At 37.5% G+C, this 18,231-nt stretch overlaps 1 protein-coding gene across 3 annotated transcripts in view; it reads right to left on the bottom strand.

Moving 5' to 3' along the window:
- The window catches only part of LOC145998782 (plasma membrane ascorbate-dependent reductase CYBRD1), a 77,606-nt gene extending 72,698 nt beyond the window's left edge, over nt 1-4,908 (bottom strand). Inside the window, exon 1 of one of the 3 annotated variants that reach the window (XM_083135372.1) lies at nt 4,761-4,908. In XM_083135372.1, coding sequence (XP_082991498.1) covers nt 4,761-4,815 — 55 coding nt within the window. In that variant the 5' untranslated portion in view covers nt 4,816-4,908. The remainder of the gene's footprint in view (nt 1-4,760) is intronic. The other 2 variants (XM_083135369.1, XM_083135371.1) reach the window with 2 other exon arrangements.
- Nucleotides 4,909-18,231: the final 13,323 nt, after the last annotated feature.

Below are 18,231 nucleotides of genomic sequence, written 5' to 3'. Positions count from 1 at the left end.
GGGACGAGACGGGACAGGCTTTTAAAAATTCGAGACGAGACGAGATTGATCATGTGTCCCGAGACAAACGAATATTTTCGAGACGAGACAGCAGATATATACTATCCACCTTTTCAATTGCAGCCCCTCCCGAAAAAAAATATCCTGCGTTCGGCAGTGTCTCGAAGTGAGAGGGGGATGCAAATATTTGCATCCCCCCAGCTAGGCCCGACGCTAGACCAAACATACCCCAACATTTCCAAAAAATCAAAAAAAGTAGTTTTATGAGAAAAGTCACACAACATAAATTTCATGAGTAAAATTTTCCCAACTTTAGAAGCTTTTTCCTTGAATGTGGTGTGCAAAAATTAATAACTAAATATAATAACTATGAATTTCACTGCACTAACTGTATATGAAATGTAAAAAAAATAGAAAGCAGTTGATCTGGATATTCACTCATCTGATGGATCGAGCAGAAAGAACAGTCACCTCAAGGATATAATAATAATAATAATAAATTCGGAATAAATTGGCGTACTTTTATTAGTTTATAATAGTTAATATTGTATATTAATAATCATAAACGCAATAATAATAATTATTATTTGTACTGTTCAAGTCCTATCAATGGCCTGACACCCCTCCCGACAAAAATTTCTGGCGACTAATGTTGCCCACGGGACGAGACGGGACAGGCTTTTAAAAATTCGAGACGAGACGAGATTGATCATGTGTCCCGAGACAAACGAATATTTTCGAGACGAGACAGCAGATATATACTATCCACCTTTTCAATTGCAGCCCCTCCCGAAAAAAAATATCCTGCGTTCGGCAGTGTCTCGAAGTGAGAGGGGGATGCAAATATTTGCATCCCCCCAGCTAGGCCCGACGCTAGACCAAACATACCCCAACATTTCCAAAAAATCAAAAAAAATAGTTTTATGAGAAAAGTCACACAACATAAATTTCATGAGTAAAATTTTCCCAACTTTAGAAGCTTTTTCCTTGAATGTGGTGTGCAAAAATTAATAACTAAATATAATAACTATGAATTTCACTGCACTAACTGTATATGAAATGTAAAAAAAATAGAAAGCAGTTGATCTGGATATTCACTCATCTGATGGATCGAGCAGAAAGAACAGTCACCTCAAGGATATAATAATAATAATAATAAATTCGGAATAAATTGGCGTACTTTTATTAGTTTATAATAGTTAATATTGTATATTAATAATCATAAACGCAATAATAATAATTATTATTTGTACTGTTCAAGTCCTATCAATGGCCTGACACCCCTCCCGACAAAAATTTCTGGCGACTAATGTTGCCCACGGGACGAGACGGGACAGGCTTTTAAAAATTCGAGACGAGACGAGATTGATCATGTGTCCCGAGACAAACGAATATTTTCGAGACGAGACAGCAGATATATACTATCCACCTTTTCAATTGCAGCCCCTCCCGAAAAAAAATATCCTGCGTTCGGCAGTGTCTCGAAGTGAGAGGGGGATGCAAATATTTGCATCCCCCCAGCTAGGCCCGACGCTAGACCAAACATACCCCAGTTTTCATTTCAAGCATCAGTGGCGTACCCAGGATTTTCGAAAGGGAGGGGTTATGTACACATTTTCTGGTAGTCAGTCCTCATTTCACCATCTTTTCCTACCTTTGATGTTCTTTTTTTTTAGGAGTACTGAGCCAAAGGGGGCGTTATAACCCCCACAACCCCCCCTTGGGCACGCCACTGAGCATTAGCCCTTTTTATTCGGCAAGAACAATTGGTAACACCTAGTTTCGCGTATGTGCGCGTATTTGTAACATACGCAAGGACATAGCTGTTGTAGATAATTGCACGGGATTATTGCCAGCAAGACAAGGAGATAAAATTATTTCAAGAAGGAACACAAGGTCTTACGGTATTCACACTTCCCTTTGTTCACACCATAAAATATTTTTTACTCTCGATTCTCATAACGTTCGCATAACTCAGGAGTTAGTCCAATGAACTGATATTTGAATCATCACGTTCTGCTCTATATGCAAGCTTTTAATTAAGCAGTACCCCCATTGCTTAAAACCTGAATTGTTCTTTCGTCTTCATGTCGCTAATGACACTGAAATGTTATCAAGTATTAAGTACATGTGAATTATTCTTCAATGCACTCGTTCTTTTAGATTACAATGTAGTCCATCAGTCATTTTGCATTTCAATATATACATGTAATATGCATATACAATACACTATATTCCGTTGTTAATTCCGACGGTCTAATCTTTCGCACTAGAAATGTAATCTCAATTTCATCTTGTACAGTCACGGACACTTCTGGGTTGTAATAACACCATTTACTCTCAATGGAATCGTTACAACACAGAAGTGTTCATGACTGTACTGCTGAGGTCACTAGGGACCCAACGGCTCAAACCAAGATGAGATGAAATTCGCGACAGTCATTTGTGTTATTTTCCTCTGGCTTCCCCTTCGTTTGTCACATGGTGTACAGTCACCGGCAATAGAAATGGAACATATATCTCTGGAAATCTTCGATATCCTGCAAGGCGTTGTGTGTGTTGCCTAACTCTAAGGCGATTAGCGAACTTCAATAGCCAGTTTTCAATACAAAGTTAGGCCATCTCTGTAGAGTTATGCAACACACATAACACAGTGCTGGGAAACAAGTATTTCAGGATATAGGCGTCCCTTTTTTATTGGCGGTTGCGGTACGTATAACTTCCCTTCTTTGCTTTGTTGTCAAAAACTTCGAAAACGTTAAATATGGCGTCTCTGCTATCGCTGTGTACAGTTTTATCTTTCATGATCACACAAACACTTGGCATTGAATAAAGGCCAGGAAGATGTGTTGAAGGATGCCGCACATTTTGACAACGCAAGGGCATGATTAAATGGTAAACAGCTGATAGCATCACCCTCACGCTCTCTTCGCACGCTCACAGTTGAAACTTCGCTGACAGCGACACATGAGTTTTCATCTTGATTAAACTATACCCGTCCGATAGCTATAATGAATAAACAATTGCAGATGTTGCCACGACGCCAGAGGTCCTGAGTTCGAATCCCGGTCTAGGCATGGGCGTTCCTTGTGAATGCCCATCAGTTTCATTATATCACTCATCCTCATCTTCGCGATTAGCCAAAATCAGCAGAAAAGCGAAGTAAAATAAACCAAATCAAGCAAACAATTACAGGTGTGTATGTTAAGACAACATAAATTAGACATACTTATTAATATTCTTTACATATTTTTTCATGTACTACGTATATAACCGAAGTTCTGAAAATCTCTCAAAAACTTCACAATGGTCTATGTTATACTCGGCGTTGGCTCATCAAGGAACATCCTAAATGATACAAATGTAATGAGAAGAAACAAAATTATTCTTTTCATATGTATGTTTTTATACTCACACGATTCTTGATTTGCGTTACAGATCCATTGTTATGAGAAATGTTTCACTTACTAAAATTACGCTCAGACTTGAACTTCTTCACCGCACTAAGCAAGAATGTATTCTGTCATAACATAACCTTTCTTACCCATTTCGTTGCGTTTGACATACCGCCGGAATTTCTAGTATGCTATTCAGCATTTTTGTGTCGAGGTCGCGGTCATGAGATAATGAAGGTATTATTTTTGTTCTTGTGAACCAGAAGAGCTTTTCTTACATGCTGAGTATAATAGTACATACTAGGTCAGTATATGAAGTCATTGCCAGGTTTCGTAAGTTATATACAATCGATCTGTGAAGAATATTAAGAAGCGTGATTGTTTTTTGTTAGCTTAACATTTGTAGACACTATTTCTTTATTTCTTCATATATTAGTTTTGGTTTCTGCATTACGATTGACCGATGTCTTCAGTTGGAGAGGAAAGCCAACACCGACCTATCTCTAGGTGACACTTTAAGTTTGCTGTGCGCATTGACGTACTTGCGACAAAGTTAATGCATCACTAGAATATATAACGATAAAACGATAGTGCCGCAGTATGAAGATATTAAACGCCTTAACAAGAACAATATCTCAGTAATGATGTTTACATAGCCTATGTGAAAGCAAATGTGAATATCACCAGCGCCATCAAAAGATGGGAAGGCAACCATACATAAGTAATAATAGGCTTTTCCGATTAGTACGCGGCTGACGTTAAACTCATAAAGTGATTTACTAAATTTCATCAAAGTACATTGCAGAATATTACATTTTGTGTTTATATTGCACAATATTGAAACAAATATCTTAATATTGCTCATTTCAAGCACCTTCAATAGTTTTAATTTACACCAGGCACAATATGCGTATAATAAGTACTTTCAGAATCCCGAAACTGTAAATAAGGTTGTTGCTTTGAAGAAGATAGCAACTGACATAAGGAAATGCACATTTATATACTGCATTTCGTGTGTTCAGTTTGCTGACATTTTTTCCTATCTGCATAGTGCAACACTAATGCAAATTTTTATGTTCACTTCATGGAAAAAAAATCACCTTCTACCGTCGTTACCTCCAACCTCTATACTTCTAATAACCTTGAGAAAAGCAGTATTCGATTGGTTTTATTTAGGATGACGTGTAAAAGTCTGGTTATTTGTGTCAACCAACCCTCGTTCTTGGGGACCATATAAAGAAAAAAAATAAACAAACTCAAGCAAACTTTAAAGAAATACACGTTTCGCAAAAATATATTGAAATTAATGACGTATAAAAATGATTAATAAAAATACGATAGATTTAAAAATAATAGACAGCTTACCTCTATCGAGGCTCAATTGAGAAGGCTTGCTTGCTTTAGCTTCGACGGCTGCCATGTCGTACCAAATCGGTCTCTCCTTGTCTGCTGGCTACTTGGGACTTAAGCAACTAGTTTTATAACTCTCGTGAAGGACGGGGGAAAATCACTGATACTGTGCGACAAGCAATTTCCTTTCCTCTCAGACTTTCTCCCACCCAAGGTGCGGAGGCTTTGTGATATGACGCAGTACAGATTACGTAGCTATGTGTGTGGAGCCGGAAAAGTTGCACGGAGGTGTGCAGAATAAACAGATTGACCATTGTGGATCTTTAAGTAAAAGGGAGATGATACTTACTCATTGTTCAATTACGGAAACTGCAAAAACGATTAAAGTTATATCGTTACGATAAAACCTCGTTAATCCGGACTAATGGGGGGATAAGTTGACTGGTTTAACGAAAGTCCGGATTAACTGAAATAGCCTAAAAGAACAGTAGAAAGTGCATCAAAACTCCGTTTATAGCAACAAAACACGTTTATTATGGTGTATTTAAAGGGCGTAGGCCTCAATACACTATACAGTACAGTACAAAGTCTACGGGAAACAGAATTTCACCAGTGGTTGACTGCCACTTCCTCTTATTGACTTCTAGCCACATCTAAAACCTTGCATTCTGCTTTTTTTCTTTTGCCTTTTGCCTGTTCGGATTAAGCGAAGTCCGGCTTATCAGGGTCCGGATTAACGAGGTTTTACTGTATATTTATTTTCAATTTTGATTGGTTAATAGAAGTATCTTCCTGTGTTTGCTTCCAATTAGAAATGTATTTTTGCTTAGTATCCACAAAGGCAAATTGTTCTTTTGCTGAAATAAAAGCAGCAATAGGTTTTCAATGCCTTCATTGGTTGATTTTATTTTTTACTTCGCTTTTCTGTCACTTTTGGCTAATTGCGAAGATGAGGATGAGTGGTAGTAGTAATGGCAGCATTATATTCCTACGCGTCAGCAAAAATTTGATGCGGCTGGTGTTATGTTACATCCGGTCGTAGCGGGCCACGAGTGGTTTTATTGTTGAGTCAGCAGAACGTGTCTGATCACCTTGAAGACATCGGAAGCGGTGGGGGGAGGGGGTCAATGGATTTGTCACGTTGTTTTTTGATGTATGCTAACCTAACACGTGTGTGTGTGTGTGTCTTTGGAGGAAATGCGCGCGCAACCATTGCGTATGATTCAAAGACATGAAGAAATGATTTAAAGATGGCGCCGAAGGTGTTGTACCCCGAAAGTTTAGCGGCTAAGGTTATTGCTCTGTAAAACAAGAGGCGTCGAGGGTTCGATTCCTGGTAGAGTCAATATTGATTGATTGATAGATTGAGTTAGTTTTTTAAGTCCGTTTTATGCACGGCAAAACTAATCAGGAGTGGACCTACAGTTGAAAAGTGGTGATTCGGACCACTATGTGCCTCCACCGAGTATCGAACCTGGGACCCCTTGATTACAAGGTGACGATGTCAATATTGAATGGTCTCGATTAGCCTGTGTGTAAATAAAGGCAACAAAATGGTTGAGTTCGAAAATCGAGTTGGGTTAGTGGTTAATGTTGTCACCTGGCAATGAAGAGGTCGCGGGTTCGATTCTCTAGGTAGTTAAATTAGGCCAATTGTTTAATCCCGCCATTATAGGTTCCGATTAGTCCATCTGTGCATAAATAGTGTTTGAATAAAATCAATATGGCGGTTTTGGGGTAGTGGTTATTGTTGTCGCCTGGTAATGAAGAGGTCGCGGGTTCGATTCTCTAGGTAGTTAAATGAGGCCAATTGTTTTGTCCCGCCATTATAGGTCCCGATTAGTCCATCTGTGCATAAATAGTATTTGAATAAAATCAATATGGCGGCCGCGTTTTGTGTTTAGCGGCGGCGGCGGCGGCGACCGGGGCGCGGCGCGGGGCGGAGCGGCGCGGCGCGGGTGTTTTTTATTCCGCGAGATGTTTCAACCAAGTGGTTGAGGGTTCGATTCCCAATGTTGGTGAAAATTGGATATTCAATTGTATTTGTTTAAAAGTTCCGATTAGCTTTTTTGTGCACAAAGAGAAAATGAACTAATTGGAAATAGGATGTTTATGCTGTAATGAAAAGGTCCCGGGTTCGATTCACAATGTCAAATTGGCTGATAATGATGTTGTTTGTTTTTTTTTTTTAAAAAAAAAAAGAAGTGTGTTGAGTCCCCATTAGTATTTAGGCAGGAACAGATATTAAAAATCAAAACAAAATGCCTTTTGATTACAACGCAAAGACTTTACCGCTAATGTATAAAGATAAATTAGAATCTGTTGTTTTGCCGTGTGGGGCCCCCCAGTACCGATTAGCTTAAATGCATAAAGAGTAGGTAAAATAAGCAAGATGGCCGTCACTATTGTTTTGTGATCAAAGAGGAGTCACAGGTTCGATTCAATCAAAGGAGGCAAGATTCTATGTTTCAATTCCATGTAAAAGTCTAAAGTTATGTTTCGATTAACCTCAATGCATAAAGAGGAATTAAACAAAATCAAGCAAAATGGCGACAGATGTGATAAAAGAAAAATTGAATTAGTTTTTTATAGTGACAAGAAAAAATAGCGAATCATTGTTAGAAATAGAATGAAAATAAAGATACTTGCCTTTGCGTGTCCAGCGCTGTGCAGAAAAGCTGTCATGCTTTATCTCCGACAAGTCCACAATACACATTTTTTTATTGTATAGTTAATTATTAATGTTGTTATTAACACAGATTCTTACCAGTGTGAAGAAAAGCTCTCATGCTTTATCTCCGACATATTCACAATACACACTTTTTCATTATATAGTTAATTATTAATGTTGTTATTAACACCGAGTTTTACCAGTGTGAAGAAAAGCTCTCATGCTTTATCTTCGACAAGTCCACAATACACACTTTTTCATTATATAGTTAATTATTAATGTTGTTATTAACGATTGTTACCAGTAAAAATATAAACCATGAGGATTTTTAAAAGGGTGATAAGTGAAAAAAGCCAAGACATATATTTTATCCCTGTTTATTACCAATATTTACAAAATTCAAAAGAGCCGCACACACACACACACACACACATACATATGTAAAATGTTTATATTGTGTCACCAGTTTATCAGCATGTTATTTAACAAGTTTTTATTCTTCAAGTTTGTTCACTCACCCACATAAGGAATTGTGTCACTATCATATCCATTTTCTGCTGCAACCACTGAATTAAAATGTTTCACTATTTTTTCCACAAGCATGTTCTCGCAAAAAACAAACACTTCTTTGGAAAGTCTTTTTCCGTCGATGTTTTGTATAGACAAAGGCTCAGGTTTTGTACATCCATGTAGATGGGAAAGCACAAACTTCTCCTTATTACATGCATGGACAGGGGAAATATCTGTGCAACCGAAACATTGTTCGCGAAGGTCGAGAATGCAAGATTCCACACAGTTTCCAAAATATGATTTCAGATACGGCGACACTGTTTCACACATAACTTTCGCATGCTCGATGCATACAAATATCTTCATAAAGTTCCGCCACGAACTTTCTGCGATGAACACTATCTCCAGGGAACCGTAAGCTGCTTTCTTCCTTATAATGATCTGACGGCGATTGTACAGTGTGGTTATCAGCAATTCATGTTGCTCACTTAGTGGGTAGGAAACACGAGGCTGCTCACCTGGAATAGCGATGTAATTGTCGATTACTGGAAACAATTCCTGAAGAGCGTGCCACTCCTGCAACTGTAGTTCAACACCGGCCGCCCCGCTTCTGTGTAGCCTGACCACAGGTTGGAAATCCAGATGAGAGGAAAGTCCGATTGAGATAACTTTTGTTTTCGAAGCATTCAAATAGTAGACGTGATCAAATAATATCGACTGGCGTATAAGACTAGTTACTTGTTTTTGTTCTTCATGTAAATGCTGATCGCTCTCTTTCTGAAGAACCCCTTTGAAATTAGTGTACGGTTGAAATCTTTTTTTCAGCGGCATCGAAATAGAGGATTCCATGACTAAGAACTGCGAGATACTGCATGTCGCAGCGTGCAGGTATACATTTGAAGAAATGCGTGGGTGTGTTTTTGAGACGCATGCGCGCGTAGCAAACCAAGCATGTGCTGGACAAAAAAAGGTGGAGGGGGCGGGGCATTACAAAGATCAATGGTGAGGGCGGGGCATTACAAAGATCAATGGTGAGAGAAAAATCAGCAGAATATCATAAACGTCATATTGAGGAAATATTGGATAGCAAATATTAATTAATTTAATTAAAGTATCAACCGCATTGTCGATCTGAAATTAGGTTTATAGACAGAGGGCAAAATGGAAAATATCGACGATGTTCTAGTATTGGATTGTTTCTGTATTTCCATCGGTATAATCCTCCACCACATTTGAAGCATACTGTTTTATCCTCTTTTTGAATGTAAAATAATCCTGCTTCGGACAGAGCTTCTACAAACGGGAATTCTTTTGATTGCCAGTTTCTGAAAGAGGACAATCTAGCATTGAAAGATCCCATCTCTGGATATTGCGTCATTGTTCTGTAAAGACACAAAACAAGATAAATATTATAAGTAAGCTGTTGTAAACTGTAACGCTACAAAATTATTAATATACTATTAGGACTATATGTAACTTGTATAAAATTTCAAACAGTATTTACTGTCAATATTTTCTAGTATACGTACCGAGTATTATAAATTTAATTTACGAGTCAGCAAATAAGTTGTTATAATATTGTCGTTTTTTATCGGTACTGGGAATAAAATTTGAAATTTATGCATGGGTTTACCATAGGCTCTATGGAATAAATACAGAAAACAGTAATGCCCACAGTACACAGACCCGTAACTTTGTATCTGATGAGTGTTGTACGTATAGAATTTAGAGTTATTTTCCAAAAATCGCAAATGGTTATGCACATGTGGAGGTTTTCCGTAACTATCAAAAAATTCCCCCCGGGAGTTACTGTCTATGTAAATTGCTACCCAGTGCTTCCCGGGGCTATCTTTGGGATCTGTATTTACAATCAACGCTGCTGGTAGTTCCACATGTACAGGTAATTCATTAGCTGCGAAAACCCCAACATGATGATTGTCAAAGGCTCTATTTGATATTAACCCGTGAAGCAAATTTAAAGTCGACAGCATTGCTGGACACTAAATAGTAATATTGTGCAACTCACCTTGTTATACAATTAATCCAGATGAATATCTCTTTGATTATTAATTTCCATGAGAGCGTCAAATTCAGAGTAGATAACACAAGTCACAGTAGATTCCAAAGCCGATTTGAAGTGGACTTCCAAGCTAACAGCCCCTTGCCGTTGAAGACTGCAGTGGGATATGGCACTTGCAGCTGCGTCTGGTGTTATATCGAAAACAAGTAATGCGTATCCCTGGGGGTATTCCTCACGCGATATATTGTTTCCTTCATCCATATAGTGTATCCCTGTTCCAGAGAATAATGTGTGATATGCTGTTATGTACTTGTTGTTTTCAAAGTCTGGTTGAAGTGGTTTGCCGGGAATTTGGACTCCATCAACATATAAAGTAAAGAAGTTGTAATTGAAATGTTGAAAATTGAATGGGTTTGTAGACAGTGTGCCGTTGAATGCATCGTTGGTAACAAACCCCACAACTAATCGTTTCGGAAGACGTCCAAGTATCACATTGTCAATTGTTTTTGAAACAATATCTTTTGGAATAGTTACAGCTTTAAGTTGTACTCTTGTTAGAGGGTATTTTGCTGTATGTTTTTGCAATATGCGATTGTGACTAAGTTTGATGGATGAACTGACCGATACTTTTCTCACATATAGTGTAGCATCCAGAATTTCCACTTTGCCTTCACTGTCATCTAATCCCATCAAGCAGAAAGTGTTTTTCGAAGGAATCAGTTTTATTCGCATTTCCACTCCATTGATCAAAAATTTCTCTTGATTGAAAATATCAGAATGCAAGTAACCAAACATATCAAATGTTTTACTCTGTTTTGTTAGTTGGTTACGTTTTGTAAAGCCTTTGTTGTCTTCCGAAACGTTATCAAAAGCGCCTGCTGTATCCTTGTACCACAATGCACTTTGGAGATGAGATGATTTTGCAGATATGTCATAGTTCAGTGCTTTTTCAAAATAAGACCTGTATGGGTGCATGTGAGATGGAAACGAGATGAGTTTGTTATTTAAGTAGATTTGTACTTCGCTGAACATTGCATTGAGAAAATCATTGACAGGTCCAATTGTTTTATCTGTGGGTAGCAATAACTGACCATTCGCTTTTACAATTCTGGCATCTATATTCAACATTGTGTGTGCTAAATCCATATAATCATCACCATGTCCAGGTATTACAAACTCGGTGGGGGCATTATCTGCCAGAGAACTAACAGGTTTGTATCCGATGGTGTGGTGTTCTAAGATGCTTGTCTGAGTAGGTTTTACCGAGAAAATATCCAATTCACTTTTAAAACACTCACATGATTTCTCCCTAATTAGCGCCATATCTAATCAAAAATATCTGATGTTATTTGAATTTTCTTACGGTTGCGTTTGGTTGTTTTCTTGGTGTTTGTATTGGCACTGGATCTCTTCTTTCTCTGAGCGATCCTTCCAGTTCGCTGTCCCGAAGCAGAGTGATTCCTTTTGAAATGTTTATGCCCCTGATAACCTGAACCAATCATTTCCTTGAGCTTTGTTTCAGCTTTTCTTTTAAGATTTGATCTGGCATCCGAAATTCTGGATTGTAGTGACTGTTTTAGGGGTGTTTTGTCTACAACATCACCTAACACATTTACCCCTGTTTTTAACATTTCTTTCCCTACAGCTTTCGCTCCTTTTTTGATAAGAGGCAAAGCTGACCGAAAAAGTCCTCCAAGAAAACTTCCAATGCCATGTCCTTTTTGATAGGCAGCACCGTAATATATGTTACCTACACCAGATCCAGCTTGTTGATGGTAGTATTGAAAATATGGGTCATTCATAATCAGAGCTTTTCACCACAACGTCTAAAATGAAGTTTCAAACACACTAGTCCGAAGGAGAATGGGATGTGTGCACCAGTGCTATCCCTTAAGTCAATTTCTATTTGTTCGAAATTATGTTTCTGCACTGGGATGTAATGTGGTGAATCGAAAATTTGCACACCATCACTTCCAAAAGTATGTTCCATAGGATTAATGTTTATAATACGTAATAGAGGGGCGACAGCATCTCCCACCATATGTGATTCCGCAATATCTGTGTAAATATACATCTGGGAAGGAATTTCTCTCACAACATTTGGAGGCGAGCGTCCAATTTTTACTTCTGATAGATCATCGGTCGGTTTAAAACCTAATATCCGTGCCAGTTGAGGTGACAATCGTACATTTATGTTTCTCTGCTTGGTAGATATATCAACAGTCACATGTTTGTACGCAGGATGATTTCGGAGACTAAAATTTAATGTTTCAGAATATTTATTGATTTCTGCAACAATGCTGTTTATAGATGCGTAATAGCCTTCGGATATTCGAAGTTCGTTCCATTTGACATCATCCATAGATTTATATTGAATATAGTTGTTAAATCTTGTAATGTTTAGTATTGAATAAGGATAATGCACTTCTACCAATGCCATCTCCCATTTGTTGGTGTCCAACTCCACACGGTTCTGAAGCTTTGTGGTGTAATTAGTTAGAGTATTACTTGGGAAATATTTCATGGAACTGTTACTAGGCAAAGTAAGGTAGAAAGCGTTTGCTTTTCTCATGATGTGTTATGAAGGTTATTTGTACCACTGATGAGAATACCTACAAAAATGTATGCCTCTCTCTCTCTTTTTTTGACTCCAAAAACGATGCGCTAATCCAACTGTCAAATAATCTGGAGTAACCTTTCCAATGAACTAACAACTTTTTACTGGCTCCTTTACCTTTGGTCGCAAGGATTTTATCAATTTCATGCATATCCGGTAAGCGGACCAATTGCAAATCTTCCGTATAAAATGTTCCATCGATTTTATGTCCTTGTAGATCTTTTAATTCATACACTTGAGGATTTCTTTTCAAAATACGTTCCACCACAAATATTTCTCTTGTCCAATTTTCCATGTAACCTTTGTCAAAGCGTTTTTTGGTTTTTGTTATTCTCACTGTATCTCCTATTTTGAAAGGCATCTTCAATGACAATAGTGGAGATGAATCAGATTTGAGTTTTTTGTCATACATATTGTGCCATACTTTCAAAACCTTCTCAGGAGTAACATCTGCTGGTGCCATTTTAATACTCGAGTGAATTTTATGATTATAAGCTTTCAAAAGCTTTGGGAGTACATTAACATAACAGCTGGTTCTTTGCTTAGTAAAATACTTCCACATGCGTTCCTTTAAAGTTCTGTTGAATCTTTCAACAATACTAGCTTTAATATCAGGATTCTTTGTTGTAAAATAAATTACATTTTGTTTTTTGAGATATTCCTGCACAATACTGTTGGTAAACTCACGGCCTTTGTCAGTTTGTAATTTCAAAGGTTTTCTTTTGCTTTGTTTGAAAATTTGCTGGAAAGCCTTTTTTATACATACACCAGTTTTATTTTTTACAGGGACAGCCCAAGCATGCCTGCTAAAAATATCGATAACTGTGAGTATATATCTGTACCCTTTGTTGTGATTCCGCAAACTCTGCATGTCATTCAAGTCAGCCTGCCATTGGTCATCGATATTATGCACAAAATAAAAGTTTCTCGGAAATCGACGCTTTACAGGTCTATGCAAAGTGTATGCAGTTTGCTTTGTCAACCAATGTTTGATTGTTGACAATGGTATGGATTTTTTTACAGCTTTCCATAGTGTTGAAGCTGTAGAATAGGATGCTGGATGAGATGGATTGTACCAGATATTCTCCAATATTTTTTCGCTCATGGTTTGTATCTTGACCAAACTGGAACAGTACGTTTACGTTTGTGCCCTGGAAATGATGATACAAAAGAAATTGGTTCCTTTTCTTCTTCTTCTTCTTCTGCTTCTGTTAATTCTTGTGCCTCTTCTTGGTTAGCTCCGGACAGCGGAACATGGCGTCCGGGGTTGCCAAAAACAATCTGTTGAATAAACTCCTGTCTCCGGGGGTTACCTATATATTCTTGAGGAATATTAGATAACGCCAGAGCTCTATTGAATAGTTGCCACCCAACAGGATTGCTTGTTTTTCGTGGTCGAATTATATCCGATACTAGATCGACAATATTTGAGCCTTCAATTTTATTATTGTTAATAAAAACTGCCCCATATTTATCCCAATCAATATTACTATTATGTAAAAGACGTTCATACAACAGTTCGGCTTTTCTACGATACATGCTAGGTGTAGCAGCTAGAATTTCTTCTTTCATATCAGTCAACTTCTCAGTAGATTCTGTAATCGGTAGCGACACAGGTTCTCTTTGTTTTCGAGTAATAGACAGAAATTTTTGGAGCACAATACTGTAACGATTCCATTTTTCATCATCCGAAAGACCTTTGAGATTCAAAATTACTTGCATATCCTGATCCAATTGCGATAAGGATGTAGACGGTGCAGACATAACAGGATGTCTCATGTTATCCATAAATTCTTGAGGTATTATAACCATTTTTTTGGCATGCTCCATGTTCAGATTTTTTTTTCACTTAAATAAACTTGATAACACACCTCCTATTAAAGGGGCTAATAACGCAGGTAAAAATCCTCCGTGTTGCACTAGTATCTGTTTCTTCTGCTTTGTAGAGTGTCCTTTGGCAGAGAGATTACGTATCACCTTCTTGTACCGGCTCAATCTTGTTTTCTGAGGTGTTGAAAGAGGAACATTCCCTTTTAGAACATTGTAACAACACTCACAGATTGAATTAACTAAGGAAGAATCAGCAGCTTGTAATATCGCTGTGCGAAGAGCTGGTTTAGCATCCGACAAAACTTGGAGCACTTTAGCGTGTTTCACTCTTGGAGCCATGATGACAGAATAAACGACTAGTGATTATGCTTGCTTTTTTTGTAGGAATATATACATAATTGACATCATCGTCGGGAAATATCCGCGACCGAAAACGTACTTCTTCCGGAGTGTTCTGCTTCAGATCAAACAGCAAATATCCATGGGGTTCAGCGGTGGCATTGCAATATGCATCTTTTATAAAATTTGGATTCTCCGGGTATACTTGTCTAGATAAATAATTAATTTGGGCTCTGTCTCTTGGATTTTTGAAGCATACAATATAATGACTATTTAAAGATATATCCCTATTCCCTTTTCCCTGATGGAATAGATTTTGAGTGATAAAGAAAAGACTAATATCACGATGATGACACCCTTTTGTAAATAAATCTGTGACTCTTTGATCGCATTCCCTCATCTGATCATCGATAATAATAAGATGAGGTCCAGAATTTGGCACAAATTGGTCAATATTAGGCATTCCTTCCCGAAATTGTACAAAACCAGGGAAATCATTCTATGCAGATTGCCATTCCCCGTAGCACACCAAAATATTGTTGAATTTTACATTTACCATTTGGGGTAAACACTGGAGAAAATGCTTCACAAAATATGTCTTTCCACATCCTGATGGACCAGCCAATATTGCAGAGAACGGGTGTTTCCACAAGCACTCCATTTCTCAAACTGTGAAGAATGTTTTAAATTACATATAATATAAAAGTCGAATGTTATGAATATTTTTCTAGTTGTTAGATTTTACTGATATGTTGTATCTTCAAATTACATATATATATATATATTATATTGTATTGTATTATATATATATATACACTTCATCAATAAAAAAATATGCGTGTGTGTCTGTATATATATATATATATATATATATATATATATATATATATATATATATATATATATATATATATATACACACACACATACAGACAATTTTCTTATAGTACAAAATTCATTTTACAACAGCACAACAAATGCCAGATAGCATTGTACGCATGCGCGTTTGTAAACCCCGCCTACATATTCCGAGCATCAGCGTTGTGTTAGATAGCTCTCCATTGTTTCAACAACGATAAACAGCTTGGTGGCCCAGATCAAATTGGTTCTGGAATCTACTGTGACGTGTACCGTCTACTTTGAAGTATAAAAAGGTGAGTTGCACAATATTACTATTTAGTGTCCAGCAATGCTGTCGACTTTAAATTTGCTTCACGGGTTAATATCAAATAGAGCCTTTGACAATCATCATGTTGGGGTTTTCGCAGCTAATGAATTACCTGTACATGTGGAACTACCAGCAGCGTTGATTATAAATACAGATCCCAAAGATAGCCCCGGGAAGCACTGGGTAGCAATTTACATAGACAGTAACTCCCGGGGGGAATTTTTTGATAGTTACGGAAAACCTCCACATGTGCATAACCATTTGCGATTTTTGGAAAATAACTCTAAATTCTATACGTACAACACTCATCAGATACAAAGTTACGGGTCTGTGTACTGTGGGCATTACTGTTTTCTGTATTTATTCCATAGAGCCTCTGGTAAACCCATGCATAAATTTCAAATTTTATTCCCAGTACCGATAAAAAACGACAATATTATAACAACTTATTTGCTGACTCGTAAATTAAATTTATAATACTCGGTACGTATACTAGAAAATATTGACAGTAAATACTGTTTGAAATTTTATACAAGTTACATATAGTCCTAATAGTATATTAATAATTTTGTAGCGTTACAGTTTACAACAGCTTACTTATAATATTTATCTTGTTTTGTGTCTTTACAGAACAATGACGCAATATCCAGAGATGGGATCTTTCAATGCTAGATTGTCCTCTTTCAGAAACTGGCAATCAAAAGAATTCCCGTTTGTAGAAGCTCTGTCCGAAGCAGGATTATTTTACATTCAAAAAGAGGATAAAACAGTATGCTTCAAATGTGGTGGAGGATTATACCGATGGAAATACAGAAACAATCCAATACTAGAACATCGTCGATATTTTCCATTTTGCCCTCTGTCTATAAACCTAATTTCAGATCGACAATGCGGTTGATACTTTAATTAAATTAATTAATATTTGCTATCCAATATTTCCTCAATATGACGTTTATGATATTCTGCTGATTTTTCTCTCACCATTGATCTTTGTAATGCCCCGCCCTCACCATTGATCTTTGTAATGCCCCGCCCCCTCCACCTTTTTTTGTCCAGCACATGCTTGGTTTGCTACGCGCGCATGCGTCTCAAAAACACACCCACGCATTTCTTCAAATGTATACCTGCACGCTGCGACATGCAGTATCTCGCAGTTCTTAGTCATGGAATCCTCTATTTCGATGCCGCTGAAAAAAAGATTTCAACCGTACACTAATTTCAAAGGGGTTCTTCAGAAAGAGAGCGATCAGCATTTACATGAAGAACAAAAACAAGTAACTAGTCTTATACGCCAGTCGATATTATTTGATCACGTCTACTATTTGAATGCTTCGAAAACAAAAGTTATCTCAATCGGACTTTCCTCTCATCTGGATTTCCAACCTGTGGTCAGGCTACACAGAAGCGGGGCGGCCGGTGTTGAACTACAGTTGCAGGAGTGGCACGCTCTTCAGGAATTGTTTCCAGTAATCGACAATTACATCGCTATTCCAGGTGAGCAGCCTCGTGTTTCCTACCCACTAAGTGAGCAACATGAATTGCTGATAACCACACTGTACAATCGCCGTCAGATCATTATAAGGAAGAAAGCAGCTTACGGTTCCCTGGAGATAGTGTTCATCGCAGAAAGTTCGTGGCGGAACTTTATGAAGATATTTGTATGCATCGAGCATGCGAAAGTTATGTGTGAAACAGTGTCGCCGTATCTGAAATCATATTTTGGAAACTGTGTGGAATCTTGCATTCTCGACCTTCGCGAACAATGTTTCGGTTGCACAGATATTTCCCCTGTCCATGCATGTAATAAGGAGAAGTTTGTGCTTTCCCATCTACATGGATGTACAAAACCTGAGCCTTTGTCTATACAAAACATCGACGGAAAAAGACTTTCCAAAGAAGTGTTTGTTTTTTGCGAGAACATGCTTGTGGAAAAAATAGTGAAACATTTTAATTCAGTGGTTGCAGCAGAAAATGGATATGATAGTGACACAATTCCTTATGTGGGTGAGTGAACAAACTTGAAGAATAAAAACTTGTTAAATAACATGCTGATAAACTGGTGACACAATATAAACATTTTACATATGTATGTGTGTGTGTGTGTGTGTGTGCGGCTCTTTTGAATTTTGTAAATATTGGTAATAAACAGGGATAAAATATATGTCTTGGCTTTTTTCACTTATCACCCTTTTAAAAATCCTCATGGTTTATATTTTTACTGGTAACAATCGTTAATAACAACATTAATAATTAACTATATAATGAAAAAGTGTGTATTGTGGACTTGTCGAAGATAAAGCATGAGAGCTTTTCTTCACACTGGTAAAACTC

This window comes from Lepisma saccharinum, chromosome 14 (genome assembly GCF_977018435.1).
Source record: "Lepisma saccharinum chromosome 14, izLepSacc3.1, whole genome shotgun sequence".
Taxonomy (NCBI): Eukaryota; Metazoa; Arthropoda; class Insecta; order Zygentoma; family Lepismatidae; genus Lepisma; species Lepisma saccharinum.
The sequence above is the reverse complement of the archived record's forward strand: the minus strand, read 5'-3'. Positions and strand labels throughout refer to the sequence as shown.